General features: G+C 39.4%; 1 protein-coding gene across 1 annotated transcript in view; it reads left to right on the top strand.

Annotated features, from left to right (window-relative positions):
* HTRA1 (HtrA serine peptidase 1) overlaps positions 1 to 26,631 on the top strand; it is a 48,979-nt gene extending 22,348 nt beyond the window's left edge. Inside the window, exons 2-9 of the mRNA XM_077821866.1 lie at positions 5,315 to 5,414; positions 5,814 to 6,018; positions 18,575 to 18,769; positions 19,503 to 19,535; positions 21,755 to 21,869; positions 22,012 to 22,069; positions 22,493 to 22,588; positions 26,255 to 26,631. Coding sequence (XP_077677992.1) covers positions 5,315 to 5,414; positions 5,814 to 6,018; positions 18,575 to 18,769; positions 19,503 to 19,535; positions 21,755 to 21,869; positions 22,012 to 22,069; positions 22,493 to 22,588; positions 26,255 to 26,423 — 971 coding nt within the window. The 3' untranslated portion in view covers positions 26,424 to 26,631. The remainder of the gene's footprint in view (positions 1 to 5,314; positions 5,415 to 5,813; positions 6,019 to 18,574; positions 18,770 to 19,502; positions 19,536 to 21,754; positions 21,870 to 22,011; positions 22,070 to 22,492; positions 22,589 to 26,254) is intronic.
* Positions 26,632 to 27,497: the final 866 nt, after the last annotated feature.

Raw genomic sequence — 27,497 nt, 5'->3', positions numbered from 1 at the left:
AGCACTCTGATTTTTGTTTACGTATTTAAAAAAAACAGCAGGTGTCCTCCATTCCATTTTTAAACCATTGTTGCAAAACCATATTATACAACACAAGACTCTCTAATACGTAAGAAGGGAAAAGGAGGGTCTGAGTTATTTAGGTCACCATGCCATGACTCAGTCTTTGTTACCTAATGTTTTCAGACAAAATATGAATAATTTTGGCCTTTCAGTTGTGTATGCAGTTTGACTGGAGACTGCACAGTAGCCTAAATTTTAGACCGTGACAGTCTTAGGTCTCAAGTTCCTTGCAATTGTAGATTCAAATGTAAAGTGAAGACAACTCATTTAATATCCTTACCATGTATGCATTGGTTATAATGAAAAAAAAATTGAAAACAATTCAGTAATGCTATGTACTGTCTGTCTGTGAAGTTCCCATCACTAACAGTGCGAGTTCTAGCTATGTCTCAGTAACCAGATATATAGCCCTAAGTGCCTACAACATTGTTATTAATATCCAGTTATTTTATAAGTGATGTACAGAAAGTAAACTGATTTAAGTGGCAGTGTCCATGGCTTTTTTTAGCCAAACAAAATAGTTATCCAAGCTGACAATATGTCAAGCTTCTGTTTAGTTTGAATGAATACTTCCACAGTATAATTTTTATTCACCCAGTTTCCAAAATAGCTCGGTAATACAGCTGGTCAGCAGAGCTTTACAGATGATGGTGCTGTGGTTCAGTGGGCAATGAATTTATCCAATAAGCAATACGAATCTCATTTAGAGGAGATATTAATCAGCCATCCTTTATGCTCTGTTCTGATGACTGCCTAAAATGAAGTTCAAGAGCCCGCTGCACTTGGAGGAAGAGATTATGTGGTGATAACTCTGGTATCCTGGCCAACATTCTCTTTGTAATACAGATTCTTATGTCCAAACGGAGAATTGTCACTGTAGTTCAGTATGTAATTACTACTGCTTGCTATTGTCCAGTGAACAAATTGCTATATAAAGCACTTTGGGGGCTTCAAATATTATGGTGATGTGGAGAAGCGAGGAACATATGAGACATTAAGGATGAGGGACGCAGTGCAGACGAGTTGGTATAGTGTCTTGTCTGTACAAGCCCGCTGGGAATCTTGGATGCCGATTTGCGTTGCTAATCTGTGCCAGAGTCACTTCTATTTTAGCCATGCTACTTAGATTAAAGCTAGCATGGGTATTCCCACCTGAGCTGCCATCACACCTCCGGTTGCAATATAAGATGTAACCTAAAACTCACCAGACTTCCTGGGGCTTTCCTTTATTCTTCGTTTAAGAACAACCTGAGCCTGAGATCCCCCTTGAACTGACTGCTTCTAGGTTTTATATTTTCTCTGCAATGCTTCCCTCTCTTGCCTTAGAAATCATCTACTTTTTGTTCTTCTGAATTGTAATTAATGAGACTCCTCCATGTATGATGCTGGGGTGAGTCATCACAATAGTCCTGCATCTCTCACCAGGGTCCTAGAGTCTGATAAGTTATCACAGATACCTATGACAGGTTTCAGAGTAGCAGCTGTGTTAGTCTGTATTCGCAAAAAGAAAAGGAGTACTTGTGGCATCTTAGCGACTAACAAATTTATTTGAGCATAAGCTTTTGTGAGCTACAGCTCACGTCATCGGATGCAGTCAGAGCCAGAAGAGTTCCCAGAAGTCACCTACTACAGGACGGGCCTAACAAAGAAAATAACAGAACGCCACTAGCCATCACCTTCAGCCCCCAACTAAAACCCCTCCAACGCATCATCAGGGATCTACAACCTATCCTGAAGGACGACCCATCACTCTCACAGATCTTGGGAGACAGGCCAGTCCTTGTTTACAGACAATCCCCCAACCTGAAGCAAATACTCACCAGCAACCACACAACAGAACCACTAACCCAGGAATCTATTCTTGCAACAAAGCCCGTTGCCAGCTGTGTCCACATATCTATTCAGGGGACACCATCATAGGGCCTAATAACATCAGCCACACTATCAGAGGCTCGTTCACCTGCACATCCACCAATGTGATATATGCCATCATGTGCCAGCAATGCCCCTCTGCCATGTACATTGGTCAAACTGGACAGTCTCTACGTAAAAGAATAAATGGACACAAATCAAACGTCAAGAATTATAACATTCAAAAACCAGTCGGAGAACACTTCAGTCTCTCTGGTCACTTGATTACAGATCTAAAAGTGGCAATTCTTTAACAAAAAAACTTCAAAAACAGACTCCAGCGAGAGACTGCTGAATTGGAATTAATTTGCAAACTGGATACAATTAACTTAGGCTTGAATAGAGACTGGGAGTGGATGGGTCATTACACAAAGTAAAACTATATTTCCCCTTGTTTATTTCCCTCCCCTCCTCCCCACTCCCCCCATTCCTCAGACATTCTTGTCAACTGCTGGAAATGGCCCACCTTGATTATCAGTACAAAAGGTACCCCCTCCCGCCCCCACTTTCCTGCTGGTAATAGCTCACCTTAAGTGATCAGTCTCGTTACAGTGTGTATGGTAACTCCCACCCATTGTTTCATGTTCTCTGTGTATATAAATCTCCTCACTGTATTTTCCACTGCATGCATCCGATGAAGTGAGCTGTAGCTCACGAAAGCTTATGCTCAAATAAATTTGTTAATCTCTAAGGTGCCACGAGTACTCCTTTTCTTTTTACAGATACCTATAGTATTATAAAACCACATTTTATTCTCATGTATTTGACCGATCAAAGGATTACAATATGAAGGAAATTTGGCTAGAAATTTACATTTTTATAAATTTATGTGTGTGAAAAAACAAGTTTGAAAGTAATGTGCTTAATTCTATTAGGGCAAAAATCTCTCACATATGGACAAAACCCAAATAATTAAGCTTTGTGTGGTTCGTGTAAAAAGAAGGGGATCCCTGTCACACAGGCAGAGCCTAAGACATTTCAGTAGTCCCTCCACACTCACTACTTCAGACCATGACATATTTAAACAGTTTTGGGGAAATGGGTCAGAACAACCAAAAAATTGTTTATGGAACCTTGCACTGCATTTACAGGGAACACAATATTTCTGCACTGAAAAAAAAATTAATGACTTACGTAAAACATAAATGGTAAAAATACTTTAAACACTTACAGTAAGGACAAATAGAGAGGAAGGGGAAATACGACATTATAGGATAAGAAGAGTCCCTTACTTTTTCTGTTTTACCATTTCTTTTTTGTGCTTTTGTAATGTGAGATCAGTGTATGAGATCAAAACAGTCACATTGATGAAAACAAAGCAATTGTATTTGCCTCTAGGCACATGCAGAGAACACACGTGTTGTTCCCAACACTTCCGTACCAAGAAACAAGGCTTTGTCCTATAACTGTAGCAAGCTGTGGTTAAGAGACTGAGGTTAAAACAGTGGTGGCTAAGCTCTTACCACATGGGGCACAAAGGGCCACTAAAGATGCAGAGAGGCACCTACTAGGACTGTCAAAAGTGCCTTGGTACCAACGCCCATTGGAACCAATGGAAGTTAGGCCCCAGGTGCTTTTGAATATCTTGCTAGAGGCTACGTTCACAAGGGGAACTTAGTCACAAAGTGGCGGTTAGGCTCGAAAGTCTAGCATTTAGATGCCAGTGGCATTCATAAAACCATGACTCAGCTTTTGCCTAACCCTGTAGGTGCCTACTGTCCTCCAGGCACCTGTATTTCTGTTAGGGGAATGCACACAGTCCTGATACCCTCAGCAGCTCGGCACCTAACTTGTACCAAGCCATGGGAAGATTCACAAATTAGGAGATCCCCCTGCCTGTCTCACCTCTAGTACCTGATCTTATAAGTGTGCTTTGAACATACCTATCCCACACAAAGGACAGCCAGCAGGAGTAGATGTGATGGTGCTGCACATTGCTCCCCAAATTCCCAGTGCTTACGGCACTCTCCTGGGAGGTGGAAGACCTGGGTTCAAATCTGTCCTCTGCCTGATTCAGAGCAGAGATTTGAACCCAGCTCTCACATCTAAAAGGACTGTGCTATAAACACTGGGTGATAGGGTACTCTGGGATGTGAGATTCTCTCTGTCTCTCCTGTTGAAGCCATTCCACTTTATATGAAATACTTTAGTCACTGGGCCAGAGGGTAAGTGATAATGACTCTAGCCTGGTGGTTAGGGCACTTACCTAGGATGTGGGAAACCCAAGTTCATGTCCGGCTCCAATGACTAATTATTAAAAATAGAACCACTTCAGCAGGAGTGATTAAGAGATTTCCATACCTCAGTGACTGCGGTGCCCTTCTGCAATGTGGGAGACCCAAGTTCAAATCACATCAGGCAGACAGGGAATTGGTACCTAAGATCTCAGGTGAGTGCCCTGTACTAAAAGTTACCAGTAGGACAACACCCCCAGCCACTTCCTTTGGTCATTTTGTGAATCTAACACTTTAAAAATGCCCAATAGAAAATGATTTCAAAGTAGCAGCCGTGTTAGTCTGTATTCGCAAAAAGAAAAGGAGGACTTGTGGCACCTTAGAGACTAATTTGTTAGTCTCTAAGGTGCCACAAGTACTCCTTTTCTTTTTGCCAATAGAAAATGTTTCAGATCAACTACATGTTTCATTCAACCCAGTATGGATTTTTTGATTCACTGGAGGGTTTTCTTTTGCAGTTTTCAGATTCAGTTCAACCCAAACCATTTAAAAAAAAAAATCGGCACTGTCAGTGAACCAAAAACCCAGTTATACTCCCAGCTCTACAGGCAATAAAGTTACAGCCAAGCCTTGTATGAAGGCGTCAGGAGGATAGAGGCCAAATTAGGTAATCTCAAATATGAGTTAATATTATTACTTGTATTACAGCAGCCTCAACTGAGATTGGGGCACTGTTGTGCTGAATAGAACAGAGAAGGGTGAGAGGGGAAATGGAGGCACATAAATATGAACTGACTTGCCTACAGAGACCCAGAAGGTCAGTGGCAGAACTGGGACTAGAACCCAGGTCTCCTGACTTCTAGCCTAGTACTCTGTCCAATGGCTCTCTCCCCCTCTGGTGCAAGTGCATTGGATATAGAAAGAGGTTCCATATCTATTCAGAATTTTCCATAGACCCCTTTGCCCTACGAACTGGCTATGTTGCCAGTAAAACTTTTCCCAAAAGTTAGGGGAATGGTTTAGGGCGGGAATCAGACTCAGAACTACAAGACTCTTGTTCCTTTTAAAAAGTCATCTCTGCCTAGTGTTTTTTAATACAAGTGTTTTGCAACAATTCTTCTCCTGCCATTTGAAGAACAACATGTGTTTTCTGTGTCTATTCTCAGGCCAGGAAGATCCGAACAGCCTACGGCACAAATACAACTTTATTGCAGATGTGGTGGAGAAGATAGCCCCTGCTGTGGTTCATATTGAATTGTTTCGCAAGTAAACAAGATATCCAGTTTTGATTTATATTTCTGTAGCTCTCAAGGATTAAACTTGCCAGAATTGGTTAATATACTGATATATAGATATAAAAGAAAATGACGCTGTTTTCAAGATATTTATTCAAGATAATAAATATTTGTTACATTTAAGTAATATAGTATGTTTCACTTTTTAATTTTTTTGCCACATATTTTGAAGATAGTAGACTAATGCATGTCCAATTAAATGTTAACGGATATACTTAATAAATTATACTAAATTTTCTAAAATATTTTTAAAAGTGCCAAATACTTGTTGGCAGTCTAGGAACGAAAACAGTAGTCACAAATGATTTGTCATCTCTGAAGAAAATTCAGGTTGTTCAAACTTAAATGTTTATTTCCCATATTTTCCTAGGCTTCCTTTTACAAAGAGGGAGGTTCCTGTTGCTAGTGGTTCAGGCTTTATTGTCTCAGAAGATGGACTAATAGTGACAAATGCCCATGTAGTTACCAATAAACATAGGGTAAAAGTGGAGCTGAAGAATGGTGCAACATACGAAGCCAAAATTAAAGATGTTGATGAAAAAGCAGATATTGCACTAATTAAAATAGACACTCAGGTGAGTCAAGACATTGTCAGTTTCTCTTGCTACACTATATTATTTCTAAAAATGATGGTTAATTGTAATGTTTACAGAAAACACAGCTTAATGGCATGGACCATAATGTATCTGTGTGATCTGACAAGATGAATAGATTTTTAAAAGCTGTGTCGCAGTGAATTTTGGTAGTTACGTTCTTCTGTACAAAAACTCTGTACATTATAAAAGCAAGGGTATTTGGTCTCCCAAAAAGAAAAGTATAGTTTACTAAATGGTTAACCCAGGCTAGTGTAATCATTAGAGCCATGAGAGGAAGTTTGTCTTCTGGCTGGTACGGGGCTATAGCAGTACATATCTCATGTACATATTGTGAAATTGTCAATTAGAGTTTATAAAACATGTTGACATCCTCAGAAGGAACATGCTATATTAACACCAAATGTTAAAATGGACAATATTTATATTTGGTACCATGTTTTATAAAAATTTGCTTAAAAAATACCCAGATCAAAAGCATTCTTTGGGAAGAATACTGAGTCACTCTTCCATTGAATGTGGACTTGTGAATAAAGCAAAGGCATGATTTTCAACACTATTCCTCCTATCTGCAAAAATGCTACATTTTGTTTGAACTTAATTGTATAATTTAAATGTTGCTGGATTCAGATGATTGCTTGAGATGCTTATCATACTGTTTACTTGTTTGGGCTTCCTATTTAAATGAACTTCATACATCCAGTGTAAGAAGGCAAACCATATTTAGGAAGAATATTAACATAAATACAGCAGGCAAGTAGGCATCATCTGAAACACATGACTCAGAAATGTGTAGCTCCTCCAGTGTTTTTAGTTCTAATCTATTCCACATCAAGGTCAGAGGATTTCAGTCCAGAGTTCATTAAAATAGCCGACATCAGTCAACTCGGAACTCTTGTCTAATTCATCCTATGAAATGATACAACATGCTTTCCCTACCTATAACATTTAAAGGTTCCTTTTGCTCTTACCAGCAGCTTGCCTGCAAAATCTTTACTGTACCCAAACATTCTTTCCTGCGTCTTTCTGACTTTCACTGGATCAAATGACTATGACATACAAATACAGACATTGTTTCACTCCATACCGCAGGTACAGTTTGGCTTCACCTTCATTTGCGTATCTACCAACTTAATCTGAGAAGTCTTAAATTCTTCTTTGTACATTTATGGGTTAAGATAATCAAATGCAAACCTGTTCTTTGGAAATAGTGACAGGGCAGTGGGAAGGAGGCAAGGGGATACTATAGGTGAGAACAGACACTGTCAAGTCAAGTGAGATGGGAGAAGGAGAAGATAGCAGGAAAACAGGAAGTCAGAAAAGAGGAAGTGTGAGCAAATAGAATGATAATGTAATGGAAAGGCAGGACATAGGCTATAAAATGGTGGGAAAGGTGGCAGAGCAGGAGTAAGAGACGGAAAAGAGGATGGTGAGAAAAAGGCGTGGCGAAGATGATGAGGTAGGTGGAAGAGGAGAAGAAAGGAAAGAGAAGACAATGGAGAGGAGTGGCAGGATGTGAGGTGGGGCGGACTGAGTTTTCTCAGGACAGGTTCTTTCCACTGCCACTGCCACCCACACCTAATAGATATGACTCCTGGATTTCATTAGCACTTGCAGGGAGTGAGATTAGAGTAGTTTTAGAAAAGAAAAATACTCAGCTCTGCAGAGCCACACATGCTAAACGTTGTAAGGACTTGCTCTGCAGAACAGTTTGATGGTGGTCCATGGAGAACTAGCTGGCTGGCTGTTCTTATTTCCAGCTGCTTCTACAACTCTCTAGGGTGGTGGGCTGCCTAGGAAGGAAGAGCCTGGAGGCTGTAGAAGCAGCTGGAAACCAGAAGAGTGGGAGGCAGTCTCGCTACATAAGAACATGAGTTTATGGTCCCTTGGAGTAGATAAATAAGGAAATGGCAGATGAGCATATCTGCTAGCTAAGTGCCGGGGTCTCTTTGGGGTTTGTACATTGGTTTTTAGAAAGAGAAAAAAAGAGATGCATGAGTACAGTATGCTCCTAAAACATAAAGCACAATAATTCTAGTTATATACAGCAGGAAGTTAACTTGTTTGGATATCCTGACAGAGGTTATCCATGATTTTTATTACACCTTAGTTACAATTCATAGCTAGTAGATTATTTCATCAGTGCCATTTTTAAAAAAAATGTTTGCACAATGTCCACAAACAGTTTATTCCAGTTCATTTTTTGCAACTTTCTCCAGCAAATAATTGTTGATCAACTGGTAACTTGCAATTTGCTATTCCAAATTCATGGTATGTTACGCTGTCCAAGCAGGGAACAGAAACAATATCATGTGACTTATGTAATTCATCAGTACATTGTGCATTTTGAATTTTATATTTAATTATAATATACCCACATTGTTCTGTGTTGGTTGGTTACATAAGGCACATGGTATTGTCTGTTTGGTGGTTAGATGACTTGTGTAGCTAACACCGTATAGCACAGATAGTAACACTGACAATTTGCAATCTAATGTATATATTCTAATTTATAGGCTGTTTGGGGCACGAACTGTCTGCGCTATGAGTTGTACAAACACACAGTAGAAGTGGGAACCCAATCCTGACTGAGGCCTCTAGGTGCTTCCATTTGTTGTCCAAATAATAGTACATTTGTATTTGGTGAACATCAAGCTAAAAATTCATTCTTCATCAGTGTTCATGCTGAGAAGCTTGAATGATGATGGAGTGTGAAAATAAAAAGGTCACAAATGCAGTCAACTAAAAAAATTGACTTTCAATCTGAATATTCATGAAACACTTTCATTTATGCGCACAACTAGTGTTTATGTATCCTTTTGCATTTAAATGTCACGCAACCTTTAGATCCGTAAAAGCCGTTTAAAAATCTCAAATTTACTTTAGTCAAATTTATTCAGATTTTAACTGATTTCTTGATTAAAGATTCTGCTATAATCCTTTCAAATCCTGATGTGACATGAAAACACCCATCCAACAATTTAATTTCTAAGCCGGAGGTAACCTACCTTCCTTTAGATAGATCGTTTGAAGACGACATCAAAGATGAAGAATAAATTGTGTTCTGCCCTAGCATGTTAAGGCAGGCTCTGAAAGGCACAAAAATGTGTCTGTGGCAGAAACAGATAGACCTGAGTCCAGGTTACCAGTTGGTATTCCCAAAATAGTTAAGTTCTTGCAGCAATGTGCATGCTATTTTCCTTTAAACAATGCACTTCTGACTGAAGACAGACTGGTTGAAGTAATGTGGCTTTTTTGAGTGGAATAGGAAATTAGATAGGATATTAGGCACCAGTAGAATGGAACTGGTTTTCACTGACTGACCTATTTCTCTATTGAAAATCTACTTGAAATCAGTGAGAAACAAATCTCTTTGGGGGTTTTCTTCTTCTGCCCATTAATTATGTTATGGCCTAGAAAAAAAGAAACCTTGCATTAATAAGAATGTCTATGGTCAAATACAGTTAAATTACTAAAGCATTAAAGATAGGAAATTAAATCAGAGCCAACCCCAGAAAAGCCCCCAAACAATATATAATATTTGGGAAAATAATTCCAAACTCATGATACTCAATGGAAGAGAGAGATTTGGAAAGCAGTAATGCTGAAAAAGGTCTAAGGTCTAGTCTACACTAGGGGCGGGGGGGGGCGAGCAATCTAAGTTACACAACTTCAGCTACGTGAATAATGTAGCTGAAGTCGACATACTTAGATCTACTCGCCTCGGTGTCGTCACTGCGGTAGGTCGACTCCGCCTGCACGTCTCGCTCCGCTGGAGTATCGGAGTCGATGGGAGAGCGCTTGGCGGTCGATTTATCGCGTTTTCACTAGACACAATAAATCAACCCCAGCTGGATTGATCGCTCTGGAGGTAAGTGTAGACATGCCCAAAGAGTGGTAGCAGACAGCTTACCGAATATGATCTTGTGATGTAATAAGGCCCCAGAAAAAAAAAAAAAGCCGCCGCGCTGCACTTCTGAGCCTGCGCAGGCAGAAATTCTGTTCCAGACTGGAGGAGCAATAGTGACTGGTGAGACTGCAGCTCGAATGCAACATCTCAAAATTGTTGCCAAATTGGACGGCATTCTGAGAACAGCAACAAAATGATTTATGAGCTAGATGGCTGAACTATGTCGAGTATTTTCAGAGAAATATTTACGGTTTGGTTAAATGATTGCATATAGCTGCCTTCAAATATTTGGAAGTTGTAAATGCCAAGAAAGGAGAAGCTTTTGGGGTGGTCTAATGGGTAGTAACTGGGACAGGCATAGCACAGGAAAAGTAAGGTTGCATAACAAGTTGTGTTTCCTAATGACAGGGTTGGTTAGATTGTCTTCAGCAAAACCAAACTGGGCAAAGCACTTGGGATTGTTGGACTAATCCTGTGCTCCGTCAAACAGTGGAAGCAAAAGCATGATTGCTGCTCAGTATCAAAACTGAGGCGAGCCCCTGATGACTGTATGCCCTAGAAGTGAACTCAGTGGCAGGTTTCTCAGCTCACTCCACAAGGGAGCAATGTGGGTGGGCCGCGGGTGTACACTCTGGGAGCCAACCCCACCACAGAGAAGCCCAACACTGGTCTGCTTACGCTATTCTCTGTAATTGCAGCTATGACATGGCTACATGGGCTCAGTGTTCTCGTTTCTCAGCACCACCCCAGTCATTTGGGCTTTGCTTCATTGACAAGATTTGGCCCATAAACTAGGGAGCAATGCTGCATTGGCAGAAGAAAATGGGTAGATTACATTATGAAAGAAAATACAGATGAAAGACCTTTAACTTCCTTCAGACCTACTCATTACAGTGCTTTAAAGTAAATCAGAACTTTTGCCCTCATTTCTCTCTCCTTTTTGCCTGCCTTTCAATCAGATTTCACTTTCCTTGGAGCACCACAGGTTGTCAGTGTGCAGAAGGGATTTGGCTTTCTCTGTGTGCACAAACTGGAGGAAGCAGAAAAGCAATTTTTTTCTATTTATGCATAAATATTTTAATAGCCAGCATCTTTGAAAACAAACTAATTGAGCTTCAGATGTAAGTGACTTTTAAAAACATGTGGAATCAATGCTTATTTTACTTGAAATACAAAACTGAATACTATAAAGCTTCCTTGCAGGAGTCTACCACTAGAAAACCCTCATGGTAGTTCCAGGAGATCTTAAATGACACACACAAATGAAAGATGGTGGCGGGGGTCAGCGGGAGGAACAAAGACAATCCGTGAAGTGCTTTCAGGTGGCAGCGTTGGTGATTTATTGTTTTTAGATTGCAATAATACCCACCACATGCTAGGCTTTATCAAACAGAGAAGAGTTTCCTGCAATATTTGTATGAGAATCTAGGAGTATGTTCACTGGGGATGGATCTGGGGACATGTCTTTTATCAGTTCCTTTGTCAGTAGAAATTAGGGTGTGGTGTTTTTTGTTTTGTTTTTTTAAATATATTGAACGCAATGTGAAAGATTTCTATGAAAATACAACCATGTAGCATGGGCTACTTTCTTTCTAAGACCCACTGTTTGCCAAAACAACAAAGCAAGATGCTTTCAATTAAAGGTTCACAAAAAGAACAAAGTATATTAAGCTGTCTCTGCTGAGAGACCCATAAGAATAAGAAATTCCAATGGACTGTATGTTTCACAGTTCTTGTAACACTTTTCTTTAAAAGGAAACAAGTGAAATACAAGTACAAATTTCTTCAAATCCGAGCATCTCTCTTTTCCCCCAATATTTAATTTCCGCCTTATCAAGTTTCCCCTTGCCTTACTACTTTCCATCTTTTTTCACTTCCTTTTTCTCCTTCCCGATCTTAAGACTTGATCTTTCCTTTTCACCTTTTTCTTGTTTTTTTTTATCAACATAATCATTTGTTCGGATGCTGAGCCTGCAGTTATCCTAGCGTAGAGGATTAGTATACTGGATGCAGTTGTGCTCCTATTTCAGTATTGATTCTATTATATGTTTTAGGGTTAATGTTTATATGTTGTTAGATGACCTAAATCCCAATGACATCATGAAATATTATTTGTCCTTTGTGCAAGCTCATCAGATTTTATCTGATGGAAATTTTTTAAAATATGTGAAAATACTACAAGCTGTGAAACTATCCAAAATTGGAAGTATTTTGTTTTCTTTGGCATTTTGTCAAGGAATTCATCGATTGTAAAGGACATTTCTTGTTTTAATATGGTAAGGCCTTTGTATTTTTTGGTGTAATTTATTCTGCAAGTTTAATTGAATTCCATATTTATAATAGAAAGGCAGTTCCCAAGACTTTCAGAGTTATATCTTTTTTTGCAAAAGTTGAAGTGACAGCTGAATTTGTAGATGCAAATATACAAGCATCTGTTTCTTTTCCACTTAAAAACAAATTAAGGGACTATATGTCACGTCTCAGCATAAATCAGAATGTTGTCCCGTCTTCACTGATTTACGGAGCTCCAAAACCACTGAGTGCAGATTCATCACATTCCTTCTGTGAATTTAGCAGATTCTAGAATAAAAAGAGAGAAGTCAATATGCTTTTCCCCACCCAGATGCATTCACGTGTCTTATGGTTTAAGTTCTAACTGAAATATCCTTGTATGTTTCTGGTTGGACTGTTATCTCTTATGTTTTTAACCCCAGTGTACTAGGCAAATTCTGACTGATTATTACAGTCTGCCTGTCTAGATTCCCTGCCCTTAGTTTCAGGGTGCAATCCTTATCTGGTACAATTTGGCAAAATTCCATTGATTTAAGTTGGTGTGGCTCCATAGCCAGTTTACACCAGCTGAGGATCTGGCTATCAGGGTACAGAGTTTGTCATAAAGTTACCGTTGGGTAGTGTTACTGTGCATAGCTGAACAGCTGCTGAAATCCACAGAAGAGAGAGTTGCATTTCAGTGGTGAATGAAAGTAGTGGGATATAAACTTAGTCCTGTAAATCTACTGTGGAACTCACATTATACTCAGTGGAAGTTCTGTGTACCACGAGTTTGTAGGGTTGAACCCATAGCCTGTAAAATGTGCAAAGTAGTGGGATGAAAAGTGCTAAGATATTATTTCTAACTGATGGTTTATCCTATGAGAAGGTATAATCGTGAATTATGGGTTTACATGGTTAGTCATATGTTAGTTTGCAGACTGTGTAGTCGCATGTTTATACTGTTGTGTTACCAGAGTTGCCCGACGTCACACAGTGAGTCACTGGCAGAGGTGGGATTAGAACTGGAGTGTTTAGCTTTCAGCCATGTGCTTTATTCACTGCATTATGCTGCAAGGCAGATGCGTTAATGCTGGATTTTAATTAATCATCATGGCATATCTGTAGTTAATTTGAAGTGATTATCTCCGATAGACTGTTTTGTGACAGTAAGCTGATCTACGACCTGCTGGTGATAGATAAAAAGAAAAATGAATCAATTTATTAATTGTTTCATGAGGCCCGTGGACACAAGTACTTAAGCTTGAATTACTAAGTGGTGTTTTCATACTCCAGCCATCATGAGAAAGGATTGTTAACTGGAGCTTGTGGAGGGCACCTTTTATAGTTTTGTTTCAACTACTGAATTATAAGATGCCTTGTATTTTATAAGACTCCTCTTGTAGGCTGGAACAAGATCCTTTATGTGGACCAGGTGTGTTGTACACATCTTATTATTCATTTCTAACGAGGTCTACTAATTTTAGTCGCATTTTTCCCTAGTTCCAGTTGATAATTTTTACCACTTAGATTAAATTCTTGTTTGTTTTCAAGAAGTGAAATACTGTTAGTTGTCACTGTGGCTGTGGAACGTAAAGATGGCATACCATAGGTAGCTTACAAAATTGATGGACTATAATGAGTGCATTTACATGTACTGACACTTAGCAATTGCTATCTCTCTCTTTTTTTTGTTATAAATTAATATTTGCATAATGCTGTAGGTGTCTGTGACACTATACTGAGAAATTAAAGATAAGGATTAACATTCTGAAAAGTGTTATTGATTTTCAGTGATCTGAAAGTCTTGGGCTCCTAAGCCACTTAGGTGCTTTTGAAAACTTTACCTAGAATTCTTTGCGGTCTAGGGTGCTTGCAATAAGCTCTGCATGGATCATCCCCTACATCCACAGAGCTTCATTAAGGGTAAAAATTAACTATGTACGCTGATGCAACTTCAATAATTTTGACAAATAATAATAATGAATCAAATTTGTAGTTACAGACCATAAGCTCAAAATGCTTTCTCTTAAAGTACACAACAGTCTCATCGAGAAACACCCTGCATGGGGAACACATGCTTTTCAAAACCATGTTTCATAATGTGTGCAGAGGGAAGCAATTTTCTGAGTTTGTTTTTTTGTTCTAAGCCAATGAAAGGTTAGTCTAACTCTTTCCAGAAGGCACGTTGAATCACACAGATGATCCACAGCCAATCCATACAGTGTTAGATTCTGAACTGAAGTTTAACTAATATGGGCCCAGGCTTGAAAACTCAGCACCATTAAAAAATAATTGCACTAGTCAGTGATTGCTTATAATGTATTTTCTTTCTACTGCCAGATTTCACTTTGGCTACAAAAATGTTTATGTAGGAATATTTTATAAATCTCTGAAGTATCAACAGAATAATGTAAAAAAAAAAAAATTAACTGAAGAGAATACTGTCGATTCAGATTTTTTTTTGGTCAGTTTCTTTTTTAATCTGTTTTTAAATATCCCCCTGCTCTAAAAGTACTTTACAACATACCACTGAAAGTTTGTGCTCTAATTGGTTAAATCTGAAGTAGGTTGAAATACAAACATAGGGCAAATTTATGCTTCTGCAAAAGAGGAACTAGGCAGAGAGGGAGGTGTGACACTACCAGAGCAACAGCATCTTGAACTTGTGCTGTAAAGGTCATAAGCCATTTAGGGGAGTGTGCTCAGCACTGGCACTTCCAGCACTAATAGCCGAAAGAGGAGGTAGGACTATGATCCTATCACCATCGAGACAGTACCCCTCTGGGGCTGCTAGCACAGCTGACGTTACACACACTTTGTACTTCTCAGTGCAGCCAGTCAAATTATGGCCGCCCTGCATGTTGTATTGGTGAGGTTCTCTGTGAATACCAGATTAATCTGTATTCATGGCCCTTATTTGGCCCACAGATAGTGCTTGTTTAATCATACTATATTTTAACTCACTAAAAGTGTTTCTTCTAAACATGAATCGAAAGTAAACTGTTCCTCCCTTGCTGTGTTGCCTATTTTGTTGTCTACCCAGATGAATCTCTTTAGTCAGCAGCTGGTTAATTATTTTCTTGCTGTCTTGAAGCTGCAGAAGATGAAGTATCTTATCCTGTTTTATGGGTTTGGCACTCAGTTTTATTAAAACAATATGCTCATCTCAGTAAAACTTCGTTGGTAGAACTGAAATGCAGTTAGATAAAAGGATATAGTGAGTCAAGCTTTAACTGTGAAAGTTGGGACTGCTGTTTTCATTGTAGCATATATGGATCTGATCACTGTAGTAATGGAACCATTTTTATTTTCTTGTTACAAATATTTAATATTTTCCGGAATATACTTTATGAAATAAAACCCTAACTGAAAAATTCCAAGCAAAATATTCTTGAGAGATTTGTATATTTTGTTGTTTTACGCTAGGGATTTTTTTCTCAGTCCCAAACTAAGAAATTATGATGAAATGATTGATGAATAAAAACTGTTAAGGGTCTGACTCCAGAAACTAGCTGTAGCCAAATTTCCAAAAGCGACTAGTGATTTTTGGGTGCCTCATGTTTTGGGTGCTCAACGCAAAGATACCTGGAAGGGGACCGTTTTTCAAGAAATGCTGAGCCCTGAAAATCAGGCCCTTTAAGGTGTCTCAAACTGGGCTTCCCAAAATAAAACATCCAGAATCACTGGCCTGATTGGAAAATTTAGGCTGGTGTGTTTCATGGTTGCTGCTTGAGAACAAGGAAGTGAATCTTAAAATGGACTGAGGAAGGAGGAAGTTAACACCTAGCAAGCAGGTTACTCCTCTCTTCAGGTCTGTGTATGTGAGACTTCTACTTTATTTATCTGATTTCCTTTTTCCCTCATCCTACCAATCAATAGTATAACTCCTGCATCATGCTCTTGTAACAAAATCAGTGTAGTTTAAACTAGATTTCAGAAATCTAGGCCCTTGGCCTATGAACATTTACGTATGTGCTCAGCTTTATGTGCTTGAGTTAGGGCTGCTGCCTCGTAGGTACAAAAAAAGGAACATCTGCCCTCTTAGGTACAAAAAAACAGGATATCTACCTGTTTGCCTGCCCTCCAGACTCCACCTAGGGCTGCCATCTCTGAGGCGCAAAAGTCCACGACATGTGTGACACCCCTGGGTACTGCCTGCCCCCCCACCCTGGGCACTGTCTCCTCATCCCATCCCCAGGAGATGGCGTCAGCCCTCATGGACTCTTGCTCCTGGAGCTTCCCCGGGCGTTAATCTCACCAAGCTGGATGTGGCACTGGCCAGATCCACCCCATTCCCGCCTGGCTATGACCCCCATAGCCGGTACTGTGCAGTGATGACTAGTACTGCCAGCCCCGAGCTCCCTCTGTCCACTTGCTACTCCCACGCCATCCTGTCCCTGCTGTTCCTAGACACACTGGAGCCAGAGCTCCCTCTGTGCAGGCTCCGCTACCTTGTGGGTCCCCCTGCTGCAGCCACTCAGGGCTGCGAGGCAGCAGGGGTGCAGCTAACAAAACCTGGGAAGGTTCATGTCCCAGGAGGACCTGCAGCTACCCTTTTAAAATAATAAAATAAATAAAGTAAATAAAATAAAAGGAGGGTGGGGAGAGAAGATGAACCTGGAAAAACCAGGGTAGGTGACAACCCTACAGTGAATAATGCATTGACCTCAATGGGACCTGTCGGATGATTAAATTAAGCACACGCATAAGTGTTCAAAGCATCAAGGCCATGTTTACAAAATGTTAAACATCTTCCAAGAACCAAAGAGCTAGTTAAATTATGGAGAGCAACAAAATGGAGATGGAAATAGTTACTCAGCCTAGCCCTTTCTTAATATCGGTTTGATTAAAAGTATTTTTATAATAGGTATAACTCGGGGGAGGGGGGGTGATAAAAATCCCACCCACCATGCCACCTTTGTAGACGGATGCTGTTGAATAAAGAATATGGAAGTTGAGTGACCATTTCAAAATGAACTCTAATACAGGGGTCTCTTGAGAACCTAAAGTAATCCGCAAGTTACTGCTGCCTTAGAATTTCAGTAACAGTCACCCAAATATGGCTCCTGTGGGAGGGAGAGAAGGGGTGGAAACAAGAAGGGACCCATATATTTCCTTTTATATAAATAAATGTGAGGGTGGCTAAGGGGCCAATCTTCTCCAGTTGCCATATGGGAATCTTCATCCTGACAGGGCCTATCTGTGTTCTCTCCATAAGATAGCCAGTCATAAGATAATTCAGTCTTTCCCTAGATGTTAGTCAGCCTGGAAGGAACCCAGTCTTATCTCTCAATCCAGTACATTGGAAAAGCACTGCACGTGCCTTCACTGCCTTCATTCTCCACAGCCCAACTGTCGTATGTGTCAGTTGAGTGGATAGAAGCGCTGTCTCCAGGACAGGTGTATTACCAGCCATGCCAATTTGCTGCTGATAGCGTCCGTGGTAAGCTGCTTGGGCCTGGATTTGGTTCACTGAAAGCAATGAAGAGTGAAATGAATTCTTCAGAAGTGGAATCCTCAGGGAAATGCCTGGATCTCTTGGATGTTAGAATGGGTGTTCTTTGGCTCAGTGCAATCTCGGTTAGGGATAGTAGGTTTTCCGGCATAGGGTTACCAGCCTAGAAGTTAGAAAGCATGTTGGGGGTATCTTAGATTGTAAGATCTTTGGACAGAGACTTTATTTTTGTTCTGTGTTTGTACAGCTTCTATCACAAAGAGGTGCTGGTGCATGACTGCGACTTCTAGATGCTGCCATAATACAAATAATAATACTGTAAAACCTTTATTAACAGTGTCCCCTCAGAAGAAGAGATCAGCATGTCAGGGAGGAGATAGGGTTAATTATGTTCCAGATTTCCTAAAATCTCTAGGATGGAGTAGCTGTATCTGATTTAATCTCCTCATCAGAATAGAAATTACTTTTATCCACCTGCACGTCTGGTTATGTACCTTAACTCTACTTTGTATTTTACTTTTCAGTATTATTAAGCAATGCACGTATTTTATTTTACATCTACAGCTGTTTTGCTAATTTATTTCAAGAAGCTGTCAGACAAGTCCAAACCTGGTGTGTTCAGTTATTTGCCTTGGAGAGCACAAATATTAATTTATTTTGTAATTGCTTTTGATTTAATGGCTATACTATGTGGAAAAAAGAAATGTTATCTGAAGAACACACCCCTTAGATTTAAAAGCTCATGGAGATATTATTTACATAGTCACACAAAATCCCTGGTGATAGCCGAGCATGTTTCTTCATTTTTTCTGTGAAATCAATTTGTGTGTGTTTCAGCGGTATAGATTTTATTTGCAAAGGAATATCTTATGATGATTCTGACCATAATTTATGCATAGGGTAAATTGCCAGTCCTGCTGCTTGGTCGATCTGCAGACTTGAGGCCTGGAGAATTCGTGGTTGCCATTGGAAGTCCATTTTCACTCCAAAACACAGTGACTACAGGGATTGTTAGTACTACCCAGCGTGGAGGAAAGGAATTAGGGCTTCGAAACTCTGATATGGACTACATTCAGACGGATGCAATTATCAACGTAGGTCACTTCTACACAGCTGAATAGCCCTTGTTCCATTCAATTTAGACTTCTGACTCTAGCTGGAGCTAGAAGTTTGTCAACCGTTTTCCCAAAGAAAAGTGGGTATTGCTGGATTTTATTGTTTAAAGGATTTTTATCGGTATGAACATGGACAACTGCCATGGCTACAGTATTTTTGAAAAGTCCCTAAAGGGACAATATCAAGTAATTAATCATAAAATATCTGACCTAACTTGGAATTGTTTGAACTTGTAAAGAGTATTCCCTGGATGCTAAATAGCATTTAAAAATTCATCACGCTGTCACCAAGAAATTTTTTTACAAATATCCAAGCTTGTATTTATGTGGGACCATGGCAAAGCAATATGCTGACGTCTGTGTTCTTACCCTTGGCCTCAAGAGCTGTTGTCATGGTCCTGGGAGTTGGGTTTGATAGTTAACAATACTACGTAAACTGTTAAAGTCTTCTGTGTTGCTATGTGTATTTTCTTAAGCTTTATTGGCAAAAGAATTAAAAACTCAGTTTTGAAAAAGTTGAACTGTAAGGGGGTATGGTTAGCAGGGAATTATTTTCCGATTCCAGAGGGGTGCTATCTTGCGACTGGTTTATAGAGGGTGGAAAATAATGTTAGAAATATTTCAACATTTCTTTTAAAATACTTAAATTTGTGCTTGTCGTAACTTCATGGAAATGGATATTAAAATATAATCTGTCTAAATTTATTTTCAGTATGGAAACTCTGGAGGACCTTTAGTAAACCTGGTAAGGGTTTCTTTTTAAACAAAATTCTTTAAGTTTGTGTTTAATATTAAACCTGACCATTTTTTGAAAGAAATTTTTAAACTTTCTTTTTATTGTTTTTATATAGAACATAAACACATAATGAAATAAAACATATACATATGTGCACAAGTTGGAAAAAGAATATAAACAACAAAATTCATTGTTCCGAAAGAACTTTGCCAAAGAAAGTGATTCAGTTCTGATGATAACTGGCTGACTGTACAAACATGGCAGGGTGCTTACTAATTGTTCATCAGTGTTTATGTTGGCCAGTCACCTGATATACTTTAGGAGTTCAGTATTCCAAGTGTTTGCCATTTTCATAGTTTAAAATGAGTGTAATGACTAGTATGTTTGCTCATGCCATGCAAAAGGTAATATTAAACATACATTTTACGTTTAAGAAATAATTGCACTTGTCAAAGTATGTAAGCTCTTTGCACATTAAAGTTAAGTTCAGTGGTATCCATATGTATTCTCCTTCATGGTGCGATCGTCACTGTGATAGGGCAGAAAATCGCCACTCTGGATCAGGGCAGGAATGGGTCAATGGTCTGTTCTACAGTCAGATGTTGAACTGTCCCAGCCCAACAACTGCCAGCAAATTCAAGTACAATTTTGTCTTGTGGGCATTTCCAGATATTTAAGAATAAAGTTGTGGCCTAGTTCTGTCGTCCTTCCAGCATAGCCAGTGTGACAAAGCTCCAAGCCTGTATTGGTGGGTCCCGCACTTCCAGGCAGATTCAGAGGCTTCAGAAGCTCGCTAAAGCCCTCAGTGTGACCTTCCTTTCCCAGTATAGCAGCAAAGGTCACAGCTTATTGAGCTACTTTCATCATAGGCCAGTATGGGAGGTGAGAAGGTGGAATACCCACAGTCTCTGTTGCTCCTTAGAGCTCTGTAGGTGCAGTTTGGCCTCCTGTCTGGACCAAGGCCTGCTTCCCCTCACAAGGGGATCTCTGTAGAGCATGGGAGGAAGGAGGGAACCTAGGCGTCCTCTACTCCAGGTTCTAGCCCAGGGACCCTAATGGTAGCAGCTGTTGGCGGTTTTCCCATCACCACTGATGCTCTTTGATTCCCTGGGCCACTTCCCCATGGTCCCCTTTTCCTAGCTTCACCTTTACCTCAGGATTCAGCAGTGCTTCCTCTCCTCCATCTCCTTTCACCTGGGGCCTCCCCCAAGGGGGCTGGAAAGGAGAGCTTTTAAGGAGTATGAGTGAGACCTTGATTGGTTCCAACTGTCTCCTTAACTGACCCTTTACCAGTTAATTCAGGTCAGGTGCTGGCATTAGCCTAACTACCTTAACTGGTTAATTGGCGTCAGGTGTCTTGATTAGCCTGGAGTAGCGTTTGTTTGGCTATCCAGGGAACAGCGACCTGCTCATTCTGAAGCTGATATACCTGCCTTCTAAGTGTTTCAGATATAGTTTGTATTTGTATTTTTTTAATTTTATTGCTTCATGAGTTTCTTGTAAGTCATCTATAATTGACAGATGATTGTAGACCTTGCCTGAGTATTTTTTCTAATAAAACAAAAAAACTACTCTTATATTCTTCTAGTCTGAGTCTGTCACACCAGACAATGTATGCTTGGAGGTCCTCACTATGGAGAAACTACTTAGTCTGCATCAGAAAGGACAATTTTGCCTTGAAAAAGACTGATAGAATATTAAAGTTACTTTTGGCCTACGACACTGTACAAGTTCAGCAATGATTGTCTGATATTTTAGTATTTCAATTTAAGGGCCCAGAATCCAATAAAAGTTACTCATGGTGAATTTAGGGTGCCACTGAAATAAGCAAATTGAAAATATGGGACCAATTGTGCAATAGGTGCTGTTTATTGCAAGTGGAAGCATTCCCAGATTCTGATTTTGGCTATACGGGTGTAAATCTGGAGTAGTTATATTGGATTTTAATGTAGTTACTCTAAATTTACAGCAGTGAAATTTATATCAGAATTTATATCCCAGACTTTTCTAATTATGGCAAAATCTTTGTTTAAACTTAAAAATATAAAGTTAAAAAACCTTGAAAAAAGGAGTTTAAGCCAAGTTTAGTGGCTAATAAATTAGCTTAAAAACACTTTGCATACACCTTATTAACTTTCTTTGTGACTTCCTGCAGAAAAATCTTCCCTTGCATTGTTTCTTCGTCATGGTGTTTCATCTTTACTAACATACTTTTTTTATTTCTCCAGGATGGTGAAGTGATTGGAATTAACACTTTAAAAGTTACAGCTGGAATCTCGTTTGCAATTCCATCTGATAAAATTAAAAAGTTCTTAACTGAATCACATGACCGGCAAGCTAAAGGTATTGTACTGCACTATTTAAAAAATGGGCACGTCACACAGTAGGGAACCAACATCAAAATATTTGGTTATCTCTGTGTTTAAGTCCACCAGGACTTCTGGTAAGAGCAATAAGTCAAGATTTTCTTTTCTCTTTCTAACAGGAAAAGCAATAACTAAAAAGAAATACATTGGCATTCGAATGCTCTCACTCACTCCTAGGTGAGTAAAGATAAATTCTTTCCTCCGCCTGTAATTTTATTTAGGTGTGGCCATTCCCACAAATTTTGCTTCTGTCACCTTGAAATGGGTTATTGTAATATGTTTCTCAAGGAGCACCTGAAGATCTAAAAATAATGGCCTGATTTTTTTCATTATTTTTGTTTTCATCTATTTATTGCCAGTGGAAGATACTTATCAGTATTAAGAAATCCGTATGCTGTAAAATAAGTGTAAAGTGTTAAAATCTTGTCAAGTCTTTAGGAATCTGAACTGAATTGTACCATATGTGACCTCAGTATGTATAACATACCATAGCAAATAAAGGTTAAGTGACTGAGGTTTTTCAGTCCTTGCAGTTTAACTTCCTTATAAGTGAAATGACCTTCTGTCTAAATAATTTTAAATTGGTGTCAATTTTTTCAGCAAAGCTAAAGAGCTGAAGGAACACCATAAAGACTTTCCTGATGTTGTTTCTGGGGCCTACATTATTGAAGTAATTCCAGATACGCCAGCTGAAGCGTAAGTGAAAAGACTTTTTTTCGTTTATTTTTTTTTCTAACAGCAACCATCAGCGTAACGAATTGGAAATGAGATGCTTTCACCCTTACGATAAGTTTGACTATTCTAAAATCAACCAAACTATTGCCATCTGACAACTGTTTGGCTGTTTACATGAAAGGAGTTGGTGGGTTGAGTCCAGTCCCTTGTGGGCAGCCCTCTGTATCACAAAAAAGATGATCACAGTGGAGCCCTTGTCACAGATCTCAGCAGAGAGGTTAAGCATGGAGTGGACATGCTGGCTAAATCATCCTTTCACTTCTAGAGATGATCTCACCTGGTCACGATTGGGGGACACATTGGTAGGGCAGGTTGGGGAAATTTGTGTTTCTGCTTCCTGTGCGATTATGTGTTTCATGGTCAGAGGATGTGTCCATCGAGCACCTTACATGGGCAATTAATTCCCATGATTCACTTGGTTAATTTAAAATACATACATAAATAAACTACTTAATTCAGGTGAGTGAGGAGAGAGTTTATCCAAAACATGAAATTAGAGATCTTCTAGGAAAAGAGCAAAGGTTACTGTGCAGCACACTTAGGGTAAGAGGCATGTATGTGTAAAACACATTGGAAAATTACCATTTCATGGCACACACTTTTAATAATCTTTGTTCAAAGAGGGGAAGAGGGCTGGCTGGCATCTCTCTGGAGCGGAGTGAAAGCAGTTGCAGGTACTTTTTGTTCTGTAGCTAACATTTTTGAAAGGTAACGCTCATTCAAAGCACTGATAGGTGCCTGCAACCTGAGCCTCCCCTTAAACGATTGCAGGAATAATCTAGTTCCTTGTACTGTAGTGTGGGGTTTGTACTTGTCTTCTTGACCTGAGTGGATAACACCTGGTTGTATTTGGGATGAGAAAGTGAGCCTGCATCTTGAGACCATGCAAAAAAAGATGTTCTGTAGTGTGGGAGTGACACAGTTAGCAAAGAGACAGAAGGGACAGAAGAGAGGTAGAAGACAAGTAATGTAATTTAGCACTTAGGAAGTGAGGCCACTCAGAATCTGAATGCTTCAGGAGTTCAGAGTCACATTGATATTAACATGTTGATCATTGTTACCCACCCACACCCTCCCACAGACAACTTTATTGATGAAATTTGTACAAACTTTGATTAGGGCTGGGTTTTTCACCAACATTTTGTATTGTGTATGATATCATCTCAAAACAGCTCTTGCTGCCACAAAATTCTATCAGACTTTTTAACTGAGAGCTGGGTCCTGTTGCACCTACCCACAAGGACCAAGATATTCCAGTCTGACTTGTGATTTTTTGGTTGCCCAACTTGAGACACCGTAAAGGAGTCAGTTTTCAGAAAGCGCTGAGCCACCTGGCCTCTGAAAATAAAGCCCATTTAAGGTGTCCTGAGTAGGGCACCAGAAATCTTAGCCAAGGCATGTAGTTGAGAGAAGCACTTGGGCAAGACATTTCTCTGTGACTGGAAGAGGCGTATGATTACTGTGTGGTTGTGTAAAGAGTATGCTCAGAGGTTGAATCATGTCTGATCTGGTTACTTGTGTTAGTATTTCCATGACTTAGTGCCAGAGTTTTGTGCATGACTGGGCAAGCCAATCTGGTATGTACAATATTTCCCTTTCCACTCCTGTTCCTCAGTCCCAGCTGCAGTCTTAGCCAGCTCTTGTGTATAAAATATGAAAGAGACTCGGCACAGAATGTGGAGGATCTGAAGTAGAAAGAGCCTCAGTCTGACTTATCTAGTCCCCGCCTATCTGTATCTACCTGTTGTCTCTTTACATTGTAAGCTCTTGGGGCAAGGATCACTTTTTTTGTTTTGTGTTTTTACAGTACCTGGGATGCAGAGGTCCTGGTCCATAATTGGTGCTCCAAAGTGTTATTTGCAATAAAAATAATAACAATGGGTGGAATAAAACTGCATCCTACAGAGTCCATGTGTAATAGATCTACATTATTTTCCACTTTACTTTTGAATCATAATGGAGCTGCATTTGAAATGTAATTGAGCCAACTAAGCTATTGTCATAAATATAAAGGAAAGGGTAAACACCTTTAAATCCCTCCTAGCCAGAGGAAAAACCCTTTCACCTGTAAAGGGTTAAGAAGCTAGGATAACCTCGCTGGTACCTGACCAAAATGACCAATGAGGAGACAACATACTTTCAAAGCTGGAGTGGGGGGAGAAACAAAGGTTCTCTCTGTCTGTGTGTTGCTTTTGCTGGGACCAGAGCAGGAATGCAGGTCAGAACTCCCGTAAAGGGCTAATAAGCAATCTAGTTAGATATGTGTTAGATTCTGTTTTGTTTAAATGGCTGATAAAATAAACTGTGCTGAATGGAATGTATATTCCTGTTTTTGTGTCTTTTTGTAACTTAAGGTTTTGCCTAGAGGGATTCTCTATGTTTTGAATCTGATTACCCTGTAAGGTATTTACCATCCTGATTTTACAGAGGTGATTCTTTTACTTCAATTAAAATTCTTCTTTTAAGAACCTGATTGTTTTTTCATTGTTCTTAAGATCCAAGGGTTTGGGTCTGTGTTCTCCTATGCAAATTGGTGAGGATTTTTATCAAGCCTTCCCCAGGAAAAAAGGGGGTGTAGGGTTTGGGAGGATTTTGGAGGGAAAGATGTTTCCAAACAGACTCTTTCCCTGTTATATATTTGTTAGACGTTTGGTGGTGGCAGCAATAAAGTCCAGGGGCAAAAGGTAAAATATTTTGTACCTTGGAGAAGTTTTAACCTAAGTTGGTAAAAATAAGCTTAGGGGGTCTTTAATGCAAGTCCCCACATCCGTACCCTAGAGTTCAGAGTGGGGAAGGAACCTTGACATGGTGGCAGAGCGGTGGGATTAACTTGAAATCATTTTGAGATCAATTTGAGATTTTTTGAACCAGAAGCACAGATTTTAAAAGGACATTTTTTTCCCCCTTTGGAAAGCAGATTTTAAGCTGAAAGCAGTTAGAGGGTTTTTTTATCTCTGCTTGGGAGCCAGGGCAGAGACAAAAGGGAATTGTCTTTTGTGAACTGGAGTTTTCTCTACCTAAAGGCAGGGTAGTTCACAAGTCTTCACAGACTGAGAGAACCTTTGTTTCTCCCCCCCTCCAGCTTTGAAAGTATCTTGTCTCCTCATTGGTCATTTTGGTCAGATGCCAGCGAGGTTATCCTAGCTTCTTAACCCTTTACAGGTGAAAGGGTTTTTCCTCTGGCTAGGAGGGATTTAAAGGTGTTTACCCTTCTCTTTATATTTATGACAGCTATGTATAGAGAACAGTGTGGGATGCTAAATATACAGTTCTATTAAATGGTACAGGTCCCCTACTGGAGTGGGCTGAGATGTGGGTTGAAATGTATGCCATGTGTGCCTGCCACTGTACACAGTGTTGCTCCGATGGAATTGCTCTTACATTGGATAATTGCGTGAAAGGTTTTAAGGTTTCCGTGCTGAAATAAAACTCCCTCGTCTTAACTATCTGATACATGTCACCACATAACTCATAAAACCTGTTGTTGCTTCTATGCATCTCAGATTAGAATCCAGTCCTTTGAATGTCAGTATTGGTGAATTGTGAGCATTCAGTTCTCTTCTTCAGTCGCATTGTGAGGAGGATAAAATGGCAGTTGCGATAACGTATCCCTTTTTTGTATTTTAGTGGTGGTCTGAAAGAAAACGATGTGATTATAAGCATCAATGGACAGGGAATAATCTCAGCCAGTGATGTCAGTGACATTATTAAAAAGGACAATACTCTGAACATGGTTGTACGCAGGGGCAATGAAGATATTATGATAACAGTGGTTCCTGAAGAAATTGACCCTTAATCAGAAACATGAGCTGGATTTCATGTTTTCTTTTAGCAACAGTGGACTGCTTACATTATGTCTGTGCTGGTACAGGAAACATTAGACTTTTGACCAACATTCTGCTTGTTCAAAAGAATAGTATTGGCCAACAACACCAATGTAATGTCACAGATATTCCAGATGATAATATTTTCCTTCTGTATTTTATGTATGCAATATATTCTTTACTGGCTAACACAACTGTTACTGCTTAAACAGTCAACATTTTTTTTTTCTCTGTGTCACTCTTTCAGCTAAGACTTCAACAAAACAAAACTCATGCACACAATGTGTGTTGTGGTATTCAGGTATAAATAGGATAGCTGTTCCTTTAACTGGAAAATGCCATTGTAATAGAATTGTGGGATAAAAACACAGTTGGAAAAATGTTGGCTTGTAAACAAAAACACAAAATAACCTTTTCAGAATCCATGCCAAATTTTTACTACTTCAGTCTTTTCCTAGTGTTATTAAAATAATTCTACAGTATTTTTTTTTTCTGGTGTCATTCATTTTGCCTCATGTAAGTTGTTGGATGTTTTACTTTTGAAATGTACCAAATACCTACCTTAAACTATTTCTCAATGTACTTATCTCCTCTGTCATTGAGCCAAATCCCTTTTACTTTTCAATGTACTATCACCAAAGTCTAAGGTAAACATTTGAAGGAAACAAAGCCTAGCGTTTGCACTCTGGTTTCTTAGCTTAGTCTTTAGCTATAGTATCTCAGCTATCCTAGGAGGGCAGGCTTCCATGTATAATTATATTTTTTACCACATTTTCTCCTCTTTTTAAATTAAATTATACTGCAAACAGTGTCTGAAACACTTCTCCTTCAGCAGAGGTTCCTAATCTGTGAGTCATGGACCAGTGATGGTCCAGATATAGCTATGTGGTCTCATTTTGCTATCTCTTCTTGTTCCAGATGCTGAATTTGAATAAAAGACTGCTATAATGCATGGAATATTTTCGTAATACTGCTTTTTCAAGTATGCAATTTCTGCTGCTTGTGGTTGTGAATAAGAGGTGGTTTATGGGACACTGTTAAGATGT

Source organism: Eretmochelys imbricata, chromosome 7 (assembly GCF_965152235.1).
Source record: "Eretmochelys imbricata isolate rEreImb1 chromosome 7, rEreImb1.hap1, whole genome shotgun sequence".
In the NCBI taxonomy this organism is placed as follows: Eukaryota; Metazoa; Chordata; order Testudines; family Cheloniidae; genus Eretmochelys; species Eretmochelys imbricata.
Note: the sequence above shows the minus strand (reverse complement) of the source record. Positions and strands in the feature narration are given on the sequence as shown.